This window comes from Cyprinus carpio, chromosome B12, assembly GCF_018340385.1.
Source record: "Cyprinus carpio isolate SPL01 chromosome B12, ASM1834038v1, whole genome shotgun sequence".
Classification (NCBI taxonomy): domain Eukaryota; kingdom Metazoa; phylum Chordata; class Actinopteri; order Cypriniformes; family Cyprinidae; genus Cyprinus; species Cyprinus carpio.
Window position 1 is genome coordinate 7734083 of NC_056608.1, and position 19187 is coordinate 7753269.

General features: G+C 36.2%; 1 protein-coding gene across 4 annotated transcripts in view; it reads left to right on the forward strand.

Moving 5' to 3' along the window:
* LOC109054073 (retinoic acid receptor alpha-A) overlaps positions 1-19187 on the forward strand; it is a 128908-nt gene that overhangs the window by 82565 nt on the left and 27156 nt on the right. The window contains exon 1 of one of the 4 annotated variants that reach the window (XM_042735174.1): positions 13203-14008. The exons of 2 other annotated variants lie outside the window; for them this stretch is intronic. In XM_042735174.1, the coding sequence (XP_042591108.1) occupies positions 13870-14008 (139 nt within the window). In that variant the 5' untranslated portion in view covers positions 13203-13869. Of the gene's footprint in view, positions 1-13202; positions 14009-19187 lie in introns of those variants that run through there. One more of the 4 variants, XM_042735175.1, reaches the window with a different exon arrangement.

A 19187-nucleotide genomic window follows, 5' to 3' on the forward strand; every position in this document is an offset into this window, starting at 1 on the left:
AGGTTTTTTGTCTAAACCTTTGTGAAGCCTGACTGAATATGTGCTTATGCGGCAACTCTTGCACGTCACGCTGCACTAATGTAACTCCTAAAACTCTAAAATATCATCACAGTGTTGCATTGAGAGATACACAATAGTCACGCCCAGAGGAATGTACATTGAAAGGGTGTGTGTGTGTGTGTGTGTGTGTTTGTGTGTGTGTGTGTGTGTGTGTGTGTGTGTTTGTGTGTGTGTGCATTAGTTAAAGGGACCTGCCTTTCTGTGCTGGTTGTAGAGAAATTCTGATTATGAATATGATTAAATATGTTACAGAGAGTTGAAAGCACTACAGTTTACTGATAGATTGTGAAAGGATTAATGTTCAGGAAGCTGGGCATTAATGCAATGTAACTGGTGACTGTATATTATTCTGCTTACTACATGATTATGCACCAAATAACTAAATGAACATTTAATATTGATTAGTTCTAATGAAAAGAGAAAGTGAGCTTGATTCAAGACACATGAAACTAGCTCATCTGTATTACAAAATAATTAAGACAAAAAACAGTTTGTATTTTTGATTTGTGTTAAACTTATGAGAAGAAACAGAGTGGAGAGTGATTCAAGACATGTTAAACTAGAACAGTTGTCTTTAATCATTAGGACAACAATCAGTTATACATTAACGCTATTATATTTTTGCAAAACTCCAAAATAAAATGTACTGCAGTTTCCAGCTGAAATAAACACTTGTGCCAGTAAAACACAAATTATAACAGAAAAGATAAGCTAACAATAAAGACTTATTTTTGCAGAGTTCCTTTTTCCATAATGCATGACTTGTAAACTAATACATATTGATGTTTCCATCTCATAACCTTAAAACCTAAAGCTTTGTATGTATTTTTGTCCTGACATAGTAAACTTGCTTTATAGCTCACCTAGTACAGCATTGTGCTTACAATGTGATGCATTAAAACACTTCCGAACTGCTCGTAATGCAATGTTGCCAGATAAACTTTCATCTGTTTTGGATAAAACTGAATACACATAAAGCAGCACTTCCTGGACAGTTTTACTTCTTGTTGCAAAACGTGCAAGAAGCAATGTAATATTATTTTGTAGTAATTATACCACAGGCACATTTTCACAGTGAGCCTGTTTTGCATCTTCAATTTAAAGACTCTTGTCTTAATTTATCCCAATATGGATTTCTTGTGTTAATTTGTTAGCTAACAGCTATACCAAATGCAAAAACTATGCTAATATAGGACAATTTTCAATTAAATATTTCAAACTAACATTAAAAAAAAAAATGACTACAAAAACCAACATTTGTTAAATTGAACTTTTGACTCAAAATCTTATAGATGCTGAGATATAGAGCTTATGATTCGCTTTGTGAGACAGCTGTCCCCATTCTCCCATACATTGTGTTTAAACATTTATTTACTCTTTTAAAATGAAATTATAATGAGGAAGACCAAACAAACAAAAATACAAAGGGTCAAGATCCAATTAGTCAAGGGTCAAGATGAATCAATTTTGAATATCGTGAGAATTTACAGAACGTTTTTGGGCACTTAAGACTCATACAGCAAATATAGCCAATCCAAAAATTGCATTCACATACTGTATGTTATATTTGTTATGTAACATGTATGATATCTCATTATATTATATTTATTGACCCTGAAATACAATTTTTTATTTTTTTTGGTATATGAAGGCAATACATTTATATAAAATGAAATAAATATGAAACTAAATATATTTTCAATTCCTTAATTTAAAACAAATAATGAAAAAAATCTCACTGTTTAGGTTTTTTTTTTTTTTTTTTTTTTTTTTTGCTGTATGGGGAAAGGCATGTTTGTGCATCTGTCTGTCCGAACGTAACATTTTTCAAAAGTAACCTTCCCCTACATATCAACCTGGTTTCATTGAGACGTCCTTCCCTGTTTAATTTAAATATGCTCACTCTTTATCTTTATCTGCATCTTTCAATCTCTCTGTTCTATCGGTGGCTGTGATCGGCCGGGGTTCACTCTGTGTGTGATGGGTTTATTTGCTCTAATGATCAGCTTCACCGTCAGTGGGATGAGCTAATGAATACTAGAGTGTGTTTGGGGCGGCTCAAATCTACTGATATAGCGGCCTGTGTCCTCTCAGCTCTTATCAAAGACATTTAAATGCTAATCAAGGGCCATGGTGACCCCCAACATGATGCCCGATGGGCTTCAGGGGGGCCGTTATCTCAAGTGTCCTGCAGTTAAGTGTGCGTCATGAATGCAAGTGATGTAAAATTAGTCTACTAAATTAATTTACTAGACACTAAAACAGAAGAAGACATAGTGAGTCTATACGCAGTACTTTGATGGTCCAGGATGAGTTCGCTCTGCAGCTAGAAGACCACACTACATGCATTCTCACTATCTAACCCAAACACACACACTCACACACTCCTCCTCCTCTTCTTTCTTCTTTTTGATATGCTGATCTTCTTCTTTTCTCTTTAATGAAGAGGTTTTGGAAGTTATCCATTTCATTACCCCCAGCCCGTCCCCCACAAACACCCCCCGGGCTCTGGGGTATTTGTCATGGGGCAGTGATGGGGCTTTGTTTGCTGGATTTCTGATGTGCTATTAGCATCTGAACTGATTCTGACAGGACAGGCTCGTTTCTATAGCTCACGCTTACCCAGATCACACACACACACAAGATAGAGTCATCAGTGCTACTGTGAATATCAGTTTAATGTCAAATGCATTTAAGTGTTTTGTCACTGCTAAGTGTGCAGGTCATTTTCAGTCTAATGTTAGTGTCCCGTAATTTGCACTTCCAGTTTCTAGTTAAGATTTAATGGTAATTTCTTGTTGTTTTCAAAACGGGGAAGAAAAAAAAGGCTCCTGATGAAATTAAAATGGAGTGGCTTTTAGCTCATGACTGTTAGAATTAAGGCTAACATCTATATGCTAGTGCACTCCTAAAAGTTGAGTTATCTTTTAGTGGATAAACATTTTTAAAATGTAGTGTTTCTCTTCATTTTTTATGAATGGTAATGAATTGTAATAATAATTAACATACTTTCCTGCTGGACGATGACATAACATGACAAACGTAGCGCATCACATTCTTTATTTACACTTACAAGTTTTGAGATTTTTTTTAATTAAAAATACAAATACACATTCTTCAAAAGCCTGATGTGTCATGTTTGATACTATACATTTTAACATAATTTATCTCTCTCTCTCTCTCTCTCTCTCTTTTTACATAAAAAGTATTAAGTATGTAGTGCAAAATGAATTAGTGTATGTAAGTGAATAAGTTAGAAATAAAATAAAGTAAGATATAGTATTAGATTTACAGAGGAAAAATATACATCTAAGTAATATAATACAGTAATATGGCATAATATAATCTACTTGTGCTGGAAACATCAGATCAGGGCAGGTTGAGTGTTTTCTCTTATATCATGGCAGGCAGACACATATCGAGCAGCAAACACACAGCAGTTCTTGTGTTCTCCTAACAGATACGGCAGTTTCTCCTGGTTCTAAAGAGTTTTAAATGTATGATGGATCTGCTGTATTTTATCATAGAACACTGTCCGTATGTCCATGTATGTGGAGCATTCTGTTAGGAAGTGCAGTTCTGTTTCCATCTGATTCAGATCACAGTGTGAACAGAATCCCTGCTCCGGTGGCAGCCATGTTTTTCTGTGTCTGTCATCAGCTTGTGTCCGCTGAGTCTGTATCTGGTCAGCGTGCTTCTCAGTTTCTTATCTGACACTGTGTACAGATACTCTGCCATACTGTACTCTCTCTTTAGGGCCGAATAGCATTGCATTTTACTCTGTTGTTGTGTTTGGGTTTGCCAGTGAGTGATGTAGTTCTGTTTGATTTGTGCAGTAATCTGATTGATTCTGATGTTGTGATTCAGAGCATCGGTAGAAGTTAGTGAAGCATCAGGACTGAAGCTCTGGATCAGCTGAGGGAGGGCCTTGCTTTCTTTGCTCATCTCTTGGTATTGCAGGGCTATATAATGATATGATTGGGGGTCACTGAGTTTCAGATGTTTCCAGAATTTAATTGCCCTCTTTTGTATCTTTATGATTAGAGGATATTTGCCTAATTCTGCCCTGCATGCGTTATTTGTTGTGTGCCGGTGCACGTGTAATATATTTTTACAGAGTTCCGCATGCAGCGTCTCAATTGGATGTTTTTCCCATTTGGTGAAATCTTGATTTGGTTTTGTCAGTGGACCCCACACCTCACTGCCATAGAGGGCAATGGGCTTAATTACTGATTCTAATATTTTCATCCAAATTCTAATAGGGATTTCTATAGGACATTGTCGTTTTATGGCGTAGAAGGCCCTGCGTGCTTTATCTCTCAGTTCATTCACAGCATGAATCTCTCTCTATAAATGCATAAACATTTAAGTCAGTAAAGTAAATCTGAGATGCTTAGGTTCAGTAAATGTTCATCCTGAAATATGAATAACAATATAATGTCACTTCATAAAAAAACATTATAAGCAAATAGACGTGAAGGTGAGCATTTTTAGAATTATACTACAAGGTCTTTGAAAAGCCCTACAACCCTGATAAGATAAGCGATATGGAAAATGAATGGATGGATATTAAAAAATATAAACTATAAATTAGTTGGCAGTAGGCATGTGGCAGATTGTGTAGAACAGGCTTATGATCAAGTTAGTAATTTAAATTCATGTAGCACGATGTATAACAAATAAAATTTATATGAATTCATATAAAAAAATAACGATTTTATTGTAAGTGTCCTAAGTCGTTGCATAATGTGACACATATGAAAACAGCAACTTCATTGATTATAATGGGATCAATCTAGTTTTGCATCAGTCTTTCCAGATTGATCGTTCCTGTTTCGAAAAGTGAAACTTGGTGACAGACTGTAGTGGTTCTTGGTTCGTGACTAGCAGATTTTAGTGGGTCGGTGTGGAGCCCTTTTTTTCTGACCCAGAACTGCTTTTTCTGCTGTGGAAATTCGTGGAAAGGATGCAGATTGGACACCAGCTCTGCTTCCCCTGTTGGAAAAGTGGCTTCTGTCACACTTACAGTTTGTGCGCTGTGTATCAGATGTGTTTCCATGACCCGGGGCCAATCTCAAGTGCATGTCATGTCGGGGGTGTCGGGGGTGTCCGGGGGTGGTGGTGGGTAAATCCACACACAAGAAATCCATTTAAAGTGACCCTCTCCCCCCATCCAATTCTCACAATGGTCTAATCCTCTCCAGCAGCACTCAAGCCGAGAGTGTTTCTTTTTCACTGCTCTTGACAGCATGTTGGCTTACCCCAGTTCAGCATCACGAGGATGGGCTTTTACAGCCACTTTGCAATAGATAGATGGATGAATGGACAAAGTGAACGTGCTAGAGCTTCAGAAATCTTAGCGTCTTGTGAATCCGCCACATTAACCAGATCAGTGTGAAACAGTACTAAAGTAAACCCAGAATCTTACTCTTTTTCTTTCTCACCGACTATAGCCCTATTTGGACAGAACTGGTTTTCCAAGAGGTCAGATTCATGTTTCACAGACGTACTCTGTGATCTTAATCCCATCTGAATTGAAAAAGTCTGTGTCTCACACAATCTTGAAAAAAAAAGAAAAAAAAAAGACTTGTTTTTCAGCTAAATTGGGCGTCCTCTAAGAAATCTAATCCCGTTCTGGACAGGAATGTCTGTGACTGCGGTACATTATTTTTTTCCCACATATCCTCATTTATATTAAACTATTTTGTAACTAAAGCTAAATTTCTGTTATGATGCACCTTCATTATAGTTTTCAATCTTGCTCCTGGAGACCCAGCGTCCTTCAAAGTTTATTTCCATCCTGCTTCAACACACCGTCCTGTGATTTTCAAGCAATCCTGAAGACCTTTATTAGCTGGTTCAGGCGTGTTTGATTAAACTATGCAAGACAATAGATTTCTAGGATAAGGGTTGACCTCTAATATAGACCTTTTGATAGCTTTCTTTGCAAAATTACAGTCCGTAATGATGGCATTCAACCTGATCTCACAAGAAAATGTAACTATTTTATGAGGTTGCATGCATGAAAACGTAAGATAAAAAAATCAGATCTAACCATAACATTCACATTCAGACAATACAAACTTAGTTTGACTTAAGTGATTCCAATTCTCTCCAGTTCTCTTTTCTGATATGACAGAGATTCTCATATTTCAAACATCTTTTCGAAAACCTATCTTGTCCAAATAGTGTGTGTTTACATTTACAGATTTATGCTAGTACAGTTTATTTTTGTTTTTTACAGCATCTACATCTATCACAGATACAGGTATGATTTCTCAGAACACATTCAATGAGGTTTAGGGGTAAGGTTAGGGTAAGGGGATAAAAAAAAAAAACTGTTTTACAGTATGAAAACCATTACGTTTATACAATATCCCTATAAAACATGGAAACCCAACATGTGTGGGTAGGTGTGTGTGTGTGTGTGTGTGTGTGCGTGTGCGTGTGCGTGTGTGTGTGTGTGTGTGTGTGTGTGTGTGTGTGTAGAAAAAAAGCAGTTTTGGAATGACAATGGGGGTGAGTAAATAATAGAATTTTCACTTTTAGATGGACTATCCCTTTAATACCCAGTGTAATTGGGCTACATTTGTGACATATGCTTTTTCAAGGAAAGTCTGTTTATCTAAAGGTGTATATTGCTCATTACAGCATGTAATGGCTGCTGTACATCAGCCATTTGCCATAAAGACCTCTTGCCAGAGCTGCAGCGTGTGCCATAAATGCCTGAGCGTGCTCTATAGGGCACATTAAAGGGGCCATGCCTCTCTGTGTTTGAGGAATGATGGGTCAGAGAGAATAAAAGTGCGATGTGAGGCCATGTGGAGGTCTGTTGTTTGTGTAGATTTATGAAACACACCACCCTGTTAAACTGCCTGTTACAGCTTTGATGCACTTACTGATGTTCTGATGACCCGCTCCAATACTACTAACATTCTCACTTTCCCGTGTAAGAGGAAGGTATTTGTACGTGCCATTTTCCACTTTTTAACCCTTAAAGACCTAGAAATTTTTGGGCCACTTGACACGCCTACATTTTTATTTTTTAAGGCCTATTCTATTTAGTGAATTCTATTTAGCTATTTAGTGAATACAATTGCACAAATTGTATTCTGCAACAAAAATACAAACAGTGCAAATGATTCACAAACTACACACAAAACAACTTCTGTTGAGTGCAACAGAAAAAATAGTGTTAATGATCTTTATGAACTATGTAATTATTGTTTACATAATATACATAATATAAATGGATCGATCCGCTGGCTGACGAATCAATGTTGTCAAAATGTGATGATGTAATCACGTACACTACGGAGCCTCTGAATATTAAAATAAGACAAATACATATCTATATGTGTATCTATATAGATATCTCCGAAAAAAGGTAAATCTCCACTTTAAATTTTTTTTAAAGCATTCAGATAGGATTAGCTGTTCAAAAGTTATTAAACATTTAAGAACAATAGTTATTGTTAGCCGTGGGTGGCTGTCTCGGTATACTGTCGTTAACTCTCTAACTAAATAAACCCACATTTTTGTTATTTAAAATAAACATTAAAATAAATGTATTCTACATCTCTAATTTTACCCAATACCTGAACTAAAGGGTTAGTTTACCCAAAAATGAAAACTGGTCTGTTACTTCCTTACCCTCACCCTTCCGCCATATTACATACACGGAAGATGTTCCGGTGGATGACGTAGGACGTTGGCATTGCGTGATTAGTGACTAACGTGGAAAGGGAACGGAACAAAACGCCGGTCATGAATTAGAAGGACAAACTGAGGATTTGTAAAGAAAAATGTCAGAGGATTTCAATATAAGCCAAGAGGAGACTGGTTTTCCTTTTCTAAAGTATGCGCGTGCACCGCATACGTCCTATGTCATCCGCCGGAACGCCTTCTGCGTACGACAGTCAGCAGAAGTGAGAGAAAAGTGTTTATTACGTTTGAAATATGGATATTTTTCTAACAAAAACGCATGGAATCGCTACAGGAGGCCTTTATTCATGGCCCAGAGCCATGTGAGTCACGTTTTGTTATGGATGCATGCACTTTATTTAGCGTGTTTTGGAACGTTAAAAAGAAACACCCACCACTGCAATGATATCTTAAAGTAAAGTAAAGTAAAATCTTAAAGATACTAAAATAATATTGTCCTTGACTTTACAATAATAATAAAAATCCTCCCAAAAGATATTGTTATAATTAATCTATTATAATCTATATATAATTAATAGATTATAATTAATAATCTATTGTATGTAAGAGCTATTACTGTAATCAAAAACAAAAATGTAACAAATTACAGAAACTTTTTTTTTTTTTTAAAGATTTTTTTTCCTTCCCATTTTGAAGTTTATTTTGGTTTAGTTTATTTTGGTTGGTATATATGTTAGTTTAGTTTACTTATAAATATATCCAGGACCTCAGTAACTCTGGTGCTGGTTCAAATATGAGTATTTATTAGTTACAATAACAGTTAGTTATTTCACTTTCTTCTCACAGTTCTTTATGTGTTAAAAAGGGTTCCCACATCACCAATCCCAGATTCCTGATGTCATCCTGCCTAGTTAAACCATGTCTTAAAATCTAATGCACAAGCTCAATGATCCAAGAGCAGACTAGCTCAGAGCTCATCCCTACGGACATAGTTCACAGCTAGAGTTTCCTCAGTCTTTCCTCCTTTTGGCATTGCACTAAAAGATGAAAAGCTGTGTTTGGTTTGAGGAGGGATTTATTGGTATTAGAACAACACAAACTGTGTGACGCTTAGAAGCGCTGGGCGTTGGAGGAAATCAGACCCAAATGATGTTGCAACTACTCCAATTTGTCATTCAAACAGTACAAAATGCCTCAGAAATGGTTCTTGTTACTGCATTTAAACAGAAAAGATCAATTCTGAGACTGTTTTGCTGAGGAAACATATATAACGCAGTTATATTACCATAAAGTCATGAAATAGTCTTGAAGTTCACTTGTTCACATTCCATTCACTTTAGAATGGAAAATGATGATAGTTCTACTTTTTACAAGATATTATGCATATATACATAAAATAGAAACATCTTAGATTTATTTTTAATCAGATTAATTCCTAATTTTAAGATTCTAAATTTAGATTGATTTTTGAAAAGTTAAAATTTGCTTGAAGATCCCGGACAAGCCCCCAATTCATGTTAACCAAATGAATTTTTAAAAGGTTTTGGGCTTTTAAGATTTGTCTCGGCATAAATAATAATTTTGTGGTCTACCAGGAGTCTCAGTTCAACATCAGTGCAAGCTTTTATTTCTGTTTTTTATTCTTGTCCAGGGAGAGTCCTTCTGAGAATTAATTTGGGTAGTGACAGCAACCTTGAAAAGACCAACCTAATGCATTTAAAAAAGCTGCATGTGGCTGGCAACAACCTATGTGTCCTGTTAAAGGCCAAACGCTATTGTCCTGGTTTAGGGCACCTTTCCTAACTTCCAGGAAATAATATAGTTTAGTGTGGGTTATAAAAATAGTTTAACACCCTCAAAGGTACTATCCACAATTACTGCCATTAGCTTGGCCCATAAACCCACCTTTACCCCCTTATTCCCCCTTTATCACCACACTCAAACTCTGGTTGGTCTGGCATGGGGGTGGGGAGGCTTTGAGCATGTTGCTTATGTAACCTGCAATGTGTAAATGAGGTTCAAATGAAGAAATTGGTTTAGGATAAATGCACATTTCTCAGTATTGAAATTTTTCACACAACACAATTACATTTTTTGCCCATCATTCCCAGTGAGTTACAAAACCTCACGCCAAATTTCCTCTTTCTGATGAAGTTCATTCTAAATGAAACTCACTCACTTACCTCACATACTGTAAGAGCCACTGGGTGGGTTGCAACATTAAGCATTAATTGATTAAATCAAAGTTTATGTAATAATTCATCCATTTTCCAAACCGTACTGTATGTAGGGCTGAGTGACTAGTAGCTGTTGCTGTTTAATGATGGGAAATCCATAATGACAAACAACTAAACCAGTTGGATTTGCAAATAAAGCAAGGCATAAATGAAATACATGCTTACAACTAATCTAGCATTCAACTGCTGTGATTGTAGAGTGGTCCAGGTTTCAGTGTACTGAAAGACTGGAGGAGGGAAAGTGCTGTAGAGGAATGCTGAGTTTGCTATCTTTGCTATTTACATCCCGTGGTAACTAGGATTTACACAAGCTCCAGTCTGGATCCAGAACACCTGAGAAGAGATGATGCCAACCCCTCAGATGACCTCAGACGATGCTAACCCAGAGACAACATACAGAACTACCACATTTGGCTATAAGTTTGATTGCATAATTGCTGTTAATAGTGTTAATCGTCTGTTTGTTTACGTCTTTCATTGATATTTCTGAACATTTCTGCCGTATGCACATAAACTGACAGTCACCACTGATAAGCTACTCCTAAATACTGTAGAAACGTAATTTTCTGTAAAGTTGCTTTGCAATGATTTGTATCGTAACAAGCACTATACAGATAAACTTGAATTGAATTAAATTGAATTATCAGCAGGTACTGCATTAAAACAGTTTTATATTCACCCTCTGCTTAGATATCACTGTGACATTTGACTCAGGAGTACACAACACTTGTTATTTATTGACCTACATTCAGAGCATACAGTGGACACATGGTGATCACTTAATGTTTTGTATTATTTTGCATTACGTAAATACATATCAAAGCTGATGACATCTGCGAACATGATGCTAGAGGTTTTCTCAGAACAAAACTAGTTTTTACAGTGACTTTTAATCAGCTAGTGTTGCAGTGATTTTTAGTAGATTTATGAAGTCAGTTTCACTCAAGTTCACAGCATTTTAACAGCGTATCTACATCATCACATTAACAATGGAGTGTGTTCCAATAATGCATGGGGCTGTTCCTGGGGAGCCACTGTCCTGCAGAGTTTAGCTCTGTTCTAAATTAAACATGCCTAAACCAGCTAATCAAGGTCTTCAGATTCACTAGAAACTTGTAGGAAAATGTGTTGGAGATGGTTGAAGTTAAACTCTGCAGGACATTGGCCCTCCAGGAGCAGGATTGGACGCCCCTGCAATAATGGGACCATGATCCGCAAAGTAGCAAAATCTTGCCTTCATTTCAAACTGTCCATCTGTTGGTTTATCATGTCAGGCTTAAAAACCTTTCTGTGAAACATTTTGCATGAAAACTATTTAAAATGAATTCCACTTGGGTTTGTGTTTTGTTATTTAATGCAATGACATTTAGTATCCAAACACTTTTGGGGGACACTTTCTTGAATCAGCTTTTGAGATTAAACTGGAAATTCAGTGGAAAGAGTGATATATGCACTTACAAAAGTTTACTGAGCCACCTCCAAGATGTTGCTGTTGTTTTGTGACTCATTTGAGGCTGTTCCTCTGGAAACTTTCAGCGCATCATTCAAAGGAAAGCGCTCTTATTGCTGAGTGTGGTTATGCAAGGCTGGTGAACAAGGTGGAACGCCTTTGTGTGATGTCAGATGAGAAAGGCATGGAAGCGAATCGGTGTCATGGAGTGGGTCATTGAGAGGTGAGGCTGACTGCTTTCATGGGTTCAGCAAAAGTTCAGCCGCATAACATTAGGCAAATTAGTAAAACGGCAATGGATTGAGAGACAAATAATCCATGAAAGAACTAGAGAAGGGCCAAACTAGTTGAGAATGAGGAACTCTGAAGTTGGTTTAAGAAACCAAGGACCAAGAGGATGTGCATTATGTAATTCAAAAATTGTGAAATATTGACAATGAGTTTTGAAGATGCATTATTTTATAGTCCTTTGACTATAACTTGTCATTTTTGCATTGATGTGTAATTTTGAACTAGACCATTGGTTCAAGCTGTTTTGCTTTCAGTAAAGCAAAAAACAACTTACGTGTGTTTTTAATGATCATGATCTGCAGACTGACTTCTATTCTGTTTGGGGTCTCAGAGATCCCTGCTGCAAATATAGTGATTTCAACAGTAACCTTGACTTAGTCAAATGTCAAATCTATTATTAAAGGATTGAGATATTTAACACATCGTTGTAGTACCATATATATATATATCATAAGGGTGAATTATTTGAAATTGAGATTTATACATTATGAATAAATAAGCTTTCCAACGATGTATGGTTCGTCAAGGAGGGTCAATATCTGGCCGACCTTTGAAAATCTGGAATTTGAGGGTGCAAAAAAATTCAAATATTGAGAAAATCATCTTTAAAGTTGTCCAGATGAAGTACTTAGCGATGCATATTACTAATCTTGATATGGTAAAATTTTGATACGGTAGGACATTTACAGAATATCTTCATGGAACATGATCTTTACTTAAAATCCTAATAATCTATGCCATAAAAGAAAAATCAATAATTTTGCCCATACAATGTATTGTTGGATATTGCTACAAATATATCCGTGCTACTTATGACTGGTTTGTGGTCCGGGGTCACAAATGTGTTTTTTATTTAATTTTAATTAAGTAACTTAGTTATTTATTTGGTCAATTTACCTGCAGATATAAAACAAACTGAAATTCTGAAATATATGGCACATTTAGTTCAGCACATCGACTACAAAATTATCTAAATTTTATACTTTCATTGTATGTCCTGGAATAAAGACTGGATCATGGACTTTGTTAACCAAATGTGTTGTATTATAATGTTTTGTTTGTTTGTTTATTAATTTATTTGCTTATTTATTATTTTATTTATTTATTTAGGTAGTTTTTTTTAATTAAATGAAAACTTTAAAGAACTTTCTGAATACACATATGCACATACTGGCTATTGAATGGTTTGGTAAGAACACCTAATAAGCTCCTGTCAGGTAATATTAATTAATGAATGAATAGCTGGGGAGTTAAAAGCCCAAAGTATTGAAATAATAGACACTTGAAAATTATTATTATTATTATTATTATTATTATTATTTTATTTTTATTTTGCCAGCTAAAAACTTACATGTCATCTTTAGTTAATTAGTTTGACTTCCAAAAAGTGATAGAGACGCAATGTGGGCGGGGCTTTGGAGACAGACGTTACGCGGGCAGATATTTAGATGTGGGCGTGGCCAGAACGCAGTCACTCGCCTCGTCATCATTAATGGGCGGGACCTACTGACTGCTGCTCACTCGGGTCAAGATCCTCTCACACTCTCAGCACCTCCGAGCGCGTGAACACACGGTAACCGCGCGGATTAATAACACGCGCACACAAGCTCATTAAACGCACGTTTGCATGCTGTTTATAATCGGGAGGACACTTAACATTCAGAAAGGATCCTGTTTAATATCGCTTCACGAGTTTTATGGCATCACGGAGACACAAACGAGACAAAATAATCATATCACTAAATCGGAGCTAAGCAAATAACATTGGACCAAACTCACCGCTCAACACTGGACATTTGACGGATTTACTGATGCCTCGTTCGTTCTGTATTTTATTATTGTATTAACCGATCAAGATTTGGGGTAAATACAGTATATATGGTCTAAAATATATAGGCTACATATACTCTTTAGAAATTGCACTTTTGAGACATTGTTGATCCTGTATGCGAATCGGCTATAATTTTGCAAAAAGTGTATCAGCGGACACTGATTGGACTGATCTCTGACCATGCACAAGCGCTTCAGCTTGAGTTTTACTCGCTTCTGTAGTTCCTGATCTCCTCTGGGAATATCTGGGATGGATCCATCTCTGTGTTAAAGCTCTATGTGAAGTGTACAGTCGTGGATCAGCTGTTGTCTTGAGGAATCGAGTCCGACCTGATCATGTATGAGAGTGTGGATGTGAACCCTTTCCTCATGATGGATTACTATAATCAGAGCAGAGGATGTCTGATTCCGGACAAGATGCCCCATCCCTTCAGCTCATCCATCAGACATCAGCACTGGAGCGGGTCCAACCACTGTACGTGCGTTTACCTTCAGCAAAACACACATGTTTGTAGAGTCTCCTGAACTAAACTGCATTCTAATTTGTCTGATTCAGTTTGTTTCAGTCATTCTTATACTGATGTTTAAATCCAGCTGGTTGAGCCACTTACGCACACACACACGCACAGAAAGGGAGAGAGAGATGCTCTTGTCTGCATATTAGCAGCATGCAGATCTTCCCTTTGGATTTAACATGCTTTTTATTTCTTTCCATCATCAGTCTGGAATATTTTAACAACCAGTCTGTAAAGATAGCAATATCTAGTAAGTCGTATAAAGCACATGGCTCTGAAAACATTTAATCATGCAGATCGTGGCTCTTGAGAGCTGTGCTTTTATGACAGCTCGTTAACATGCTGAGCATTAATGGAACCGAGAATATGAATGAAATTCAGAACAAGGTTAATGGGAAACTTGTGGATGTGAAATTGTGCTGTGCTTAATGAAGAAATAGTGTTTATGGGTCAGATGTGAGAGATAAATGTGATGAAGAGAGAAAGTAATTGTAGGAGTTTTGCTTTAACCAATTTTAAAAGAGTCGATCTGCTGTAGCAGTTTGAGCCGTTGTGGATGGTGACCCGGGGCGCACAGGGTCACGCAATCCATGACCTTTGACATAGAAACAGGGACGTAAACACTGAAATCTTACCAAGAGAGTGTCAGAAACAATAGTATACTAAATGTTTAGCCAAAAGATCACGTACATCAGACTCTCAGGCAGCTCAGGGATCCTCAGTACAAAAATGCAAAATTCTGTAATAACATTAACATTATTCATAGTAGTGTTGACCTAGTTTCTCAGTTAACAACTTTTACATGCTTTGCCTCGTCCTGGATTCTTTCAGCTATTGTTTTGTCCAACAAAGAGATTTGCATTTGTTTACTGATGCTTTAACACTCATCTACTGAATCTATAGCTGCCTTTAGAAATACATTTTGTGAAATATAAGCTACTTTTTATGTTATGTAAGAAATGTCTATAATTTTTATATAGATAAATTGTGCCAATTTAAGGGATCCCAGAAGTCTGTGGACCCCCAGTTGTTCACATAATCATACACTGGTTGTACTGTTTTGGTCAAACATTTCCATAGCATCACTTTGGTGAAGATACATTGTACCAGTACAGTTAGGTCCAAGGTGCAAGTTTTGTTGGAGGTGTATGGATAAGATATGCTTTATGTTAGGGAACTTTGAGCCACCAGGAGACCCTTCATTCCATATAAAAGTTGACATTTCCAATTCATAAAGAACTGGGTACAGTTTTTGTTGTGCATCACATTATTATAATTTTTTTTTGGATGTTAAAATATTGTTTCCTATCCCCTTTGTGGTTGTTGGCATATCTTATAAAGCACAACACAGATCGCCCACTACCATTAAAAAAAGCATGAGTTGAACCACATTACAATATTTGATTCAAAATAAAAAGTTATGCAAGTAAGTAGTCACAATATAGGGATAAGAGATTGAAGAATTTCTGTCTTGAAGGGTTAGCCTATACTTAATCACTAAAAATGCTTCTGGAACCTGTTGGAGCAAAACTACCAGTGTATGACCATCCAAGATGTAAATAAGTTTGTATCTTCATTGCAACAGATTCAAAGAAATTTAGCATTAAATCACTTGCTCACCATAGGATCCTCTGCAGTGAATGGGTGCCGTCATGAGAGTTCAAACAGCTGATAAAGATTTTTTGGTTATAGATTAAAAATCCACATGTCTATAGTGTATAAATTATCATCTTGTGTAGTGTGTATCTGTTTGTTTGTTGATAAGTTGGGTGGTTTTAAACTTCAAACCATTGCTTCTGAGTAAATATGAGTACTTTAGTGGAGAAAGTCATCTAGTTTTAATCAGAAGAGAAATGCACATATCAAACACTGTTTACAAGTGAAAGCATTTGTAAACAAATACATGTTGGTGGATTTTAAAGTGAGAGCATTTAAAAAACAGGGGATGGATTGCTTCTCTGGATTTGTTTCTTAAAAACATGCAACTTTTCACTTCGCAAGACGATAAGTGATTGACTGGAGTTGTGTGGATTTTTGTGATGATTTTATTAGCTACTGGACTCTTATTCTGATGGCACCCATTCACTGCAGATTATCCATTGGTGAGCAAGTAATGTAATGCTACATTTCTCCAAACCTATTTCAATGAAGAAAGAAACATCTTCAACTTGGATGGCCTGATAGTAAGTAAATTTTGAGCCATTTTTTATTCCTTGGTATATCCCAGTCATAAAACTGCATGTATCATAACTGCAGCATGTAGCTGTACACATTGATTGAAGGTTGTTTTTAGCATCTTAACACAAATTGAGCAGCAATATGTTTGAAATATATTCCTGCACGATAAACCTCTCATAAATGAGAGTGAGAAATGAGGGTGTTGATGTGTCCGTATGGTCTCAGTCATCAGACTGACGGATAGGGTCTTTACGGGGGTCGATCAGAATCAAACACACTTGATCTTTGATAGTCGGCTTCTCTCAGTGCAGAGGTGGGGTTTCCAGAGAGATTACACGCCTCAGCGTGAAGGAATGCACTGCCTCTTATTCACATGACAGTCACACACATACACACTCCCCTTCACGCTGCACCTACAGACCTTTGTACACACTCCTCTTTACACATGCACAGTTCTTACTAACATCTATTCTTAAATTCTATTCATGTATAGCATGCCTTTGCACACATTTCTCATGTCAGTGCATTGTTGTGCCATAATAAATATGGCTCACATCTGTCTTTCAAAACACTTTAAACCTTTAAAGTTTTTATTTTATTTTATTTTATTTATTTTAAGCGTCTGATCTTATGCAACCTGTCCACATTCTATCAGTCTTAGCAGTACATAAATGTTTTGATAGGATTACTGCTGCTTTTTCAACTGGGCATCTTTAGAGATTCTCATCTAAGGTCAAATCTCAGGTAGTGGCGACTTCAGGCTTCATCTCGCATGAACATTGATCTAGGCCTGCCTGTTCCACTTCTTTATTTTTACATTGTCTGTTTTATTGTGTGGTGTTGAACGGTACTTGATGCTGACATATATGTAGCCGATCACATTAACAGCTCATTATGTGTGTGTGCGTCCCCTGGCTTTCAACAAAACATCCCATAGCAGCTTTTCGAAGTCTAAACAGATGGCTTACTACATCAATCATTACAATGAAAGACAATGTTACATGATCCTTCAGAAATCATTCTAATATGCTAATCTGGCACTCAAGAACCCTTCATTATTATAAGCAGAAATTTTGAAGAACAACATTTATTTGAAATCTAAATCTTTTGTATCATTTTAAATGTATTTACAGTTATTTTTAATTAGTTTAATGCACCTAAACTCAAAATATCAGTTTCTTTAAAATCACCAAACTGTATTTACAGTCAGAGCAGTATTTATCAGTTTCATGGAATAGTAAAAAGAACATAAGGTAACACTTTAGTATAGTACTATTAACTCTAATTGCTTATTAGCATGCCTGTTATTAAGATATTGACTGTTTATTAGTACTTAAAAAGCACATATTCTGCATGACCATATTCTACATCTCTAATCCTGCCCATTACCTAAACTTAACAACTACCTTACTTACTATTAATAAGCAGCAAACTAGGAGTTTATTGAGACAAAAGTCATAGCTAATGGTTTGTTAATGGCGAGAACTGGACCTTGTTTTTTTACTACAAAAAGTAAGATGTTCTCTGACCTCCATTAACTAAATTGAATCAAACTCTGCAATGCTGAATACTTTATGAGAAATAGAATAATATTGTATGTGTGCAGTGTACATGCTCAAATGTGCGTTTAAGGCCAAAAAGAAATGCAGCCTGTCCAACTTTGCAGACTTGCGTAAGGCTTAAATTTTTCATGCAAGAATGTGCATTAAAATACATGATATTAAAGTGAAACATCTCTGACTGGAGCAGATGAAAGCACTCACGCACACACACACAAGCACTCATGTCTGCTTCAGATAATTGAGTTTTGCTTTAGCTTGTCTGAGAATCAGAATTCTGTTGTAAGGAGGAGGACATAGTTATATGTAACTCATTGTGTGAGTGTGTGTGTGTGTGAGCTGGTGGAAAGACAACACTGAATATTTTCATCTGAACTTGAATGACATCTGGTAATATATGTTGACACATGATTGGCTGAGAGCAGGAAGTATTTTGGTGCCAAATGAGCCACATGTTTGCAGAGTTACACAAATGTTCATAGAAACAAGGAGACGGTGTGTGTCCACTGTTGGCTGTGATTACTTTGAAAAGGTCCTTGTGTATGTAGTGAAAGAGTTCATTGATATTTTGCTCTGCTGATAAATCTACTGTAAATGGTTGCAGAAGGATTAGGTTTAGGTTAGGTTCTTTGGGTGTGCGATATGTATCGTCTACAGTTAAAATCGTAATTGTTGTTTTAGCAATGTGGAAGCTGACGTTATTGAGTATGTCATTCACTTTGCAAAAAAACAAACAGAAACACGCCTTTAGTGCACAGTTTCACAGCATGATTTAAGCTAGTTGAATGACCTGGGAATTCAATATGCCTCTAAGTCTTTTTGTCTTATTTCTGTATAATATAGTTATGAAGTTTTTTTTTTTTTTTTAATATCAGCACGATTACATATGTGATACTGATTTATGCAACAGTCGAGTAAGAAGTTAATATTGTGCAGGTACAGTATTGTCTGTTTGTGCTCTGTTTCAGTAACAAAACCGTTGGTGTTTTGAACCAGTGGTGTTTTGTTGCTGAATAAATCAGCGTCTTTGAACAAATTAGTGATTCAATGATTCATTCATAAAGACAGTCACTTGCTTTGTTCTTGAATGAATCAGCCATTTGAACTAATCAATTGAGTGAATGACTCAATGATTCACTCGTTAAGACAATGACTTGCCTCCGCTTACTAGGGGTTCTATTTTTTTTCCTTTCATTTATTAATATTCAAAATATGAATATTAATAACGTATTACATATGCATATACTAATATACTTATTAATATTCTATCATATCTAATATAGCATTATTTATTCAGTATAAATACATCTGCTGTTACATAATGCTGTTTGAAATGTAGCTTCTGTGGCAAATAAATGTAATGTATACAGATTATTTTATTTATAACATAGCATCGTTTTAT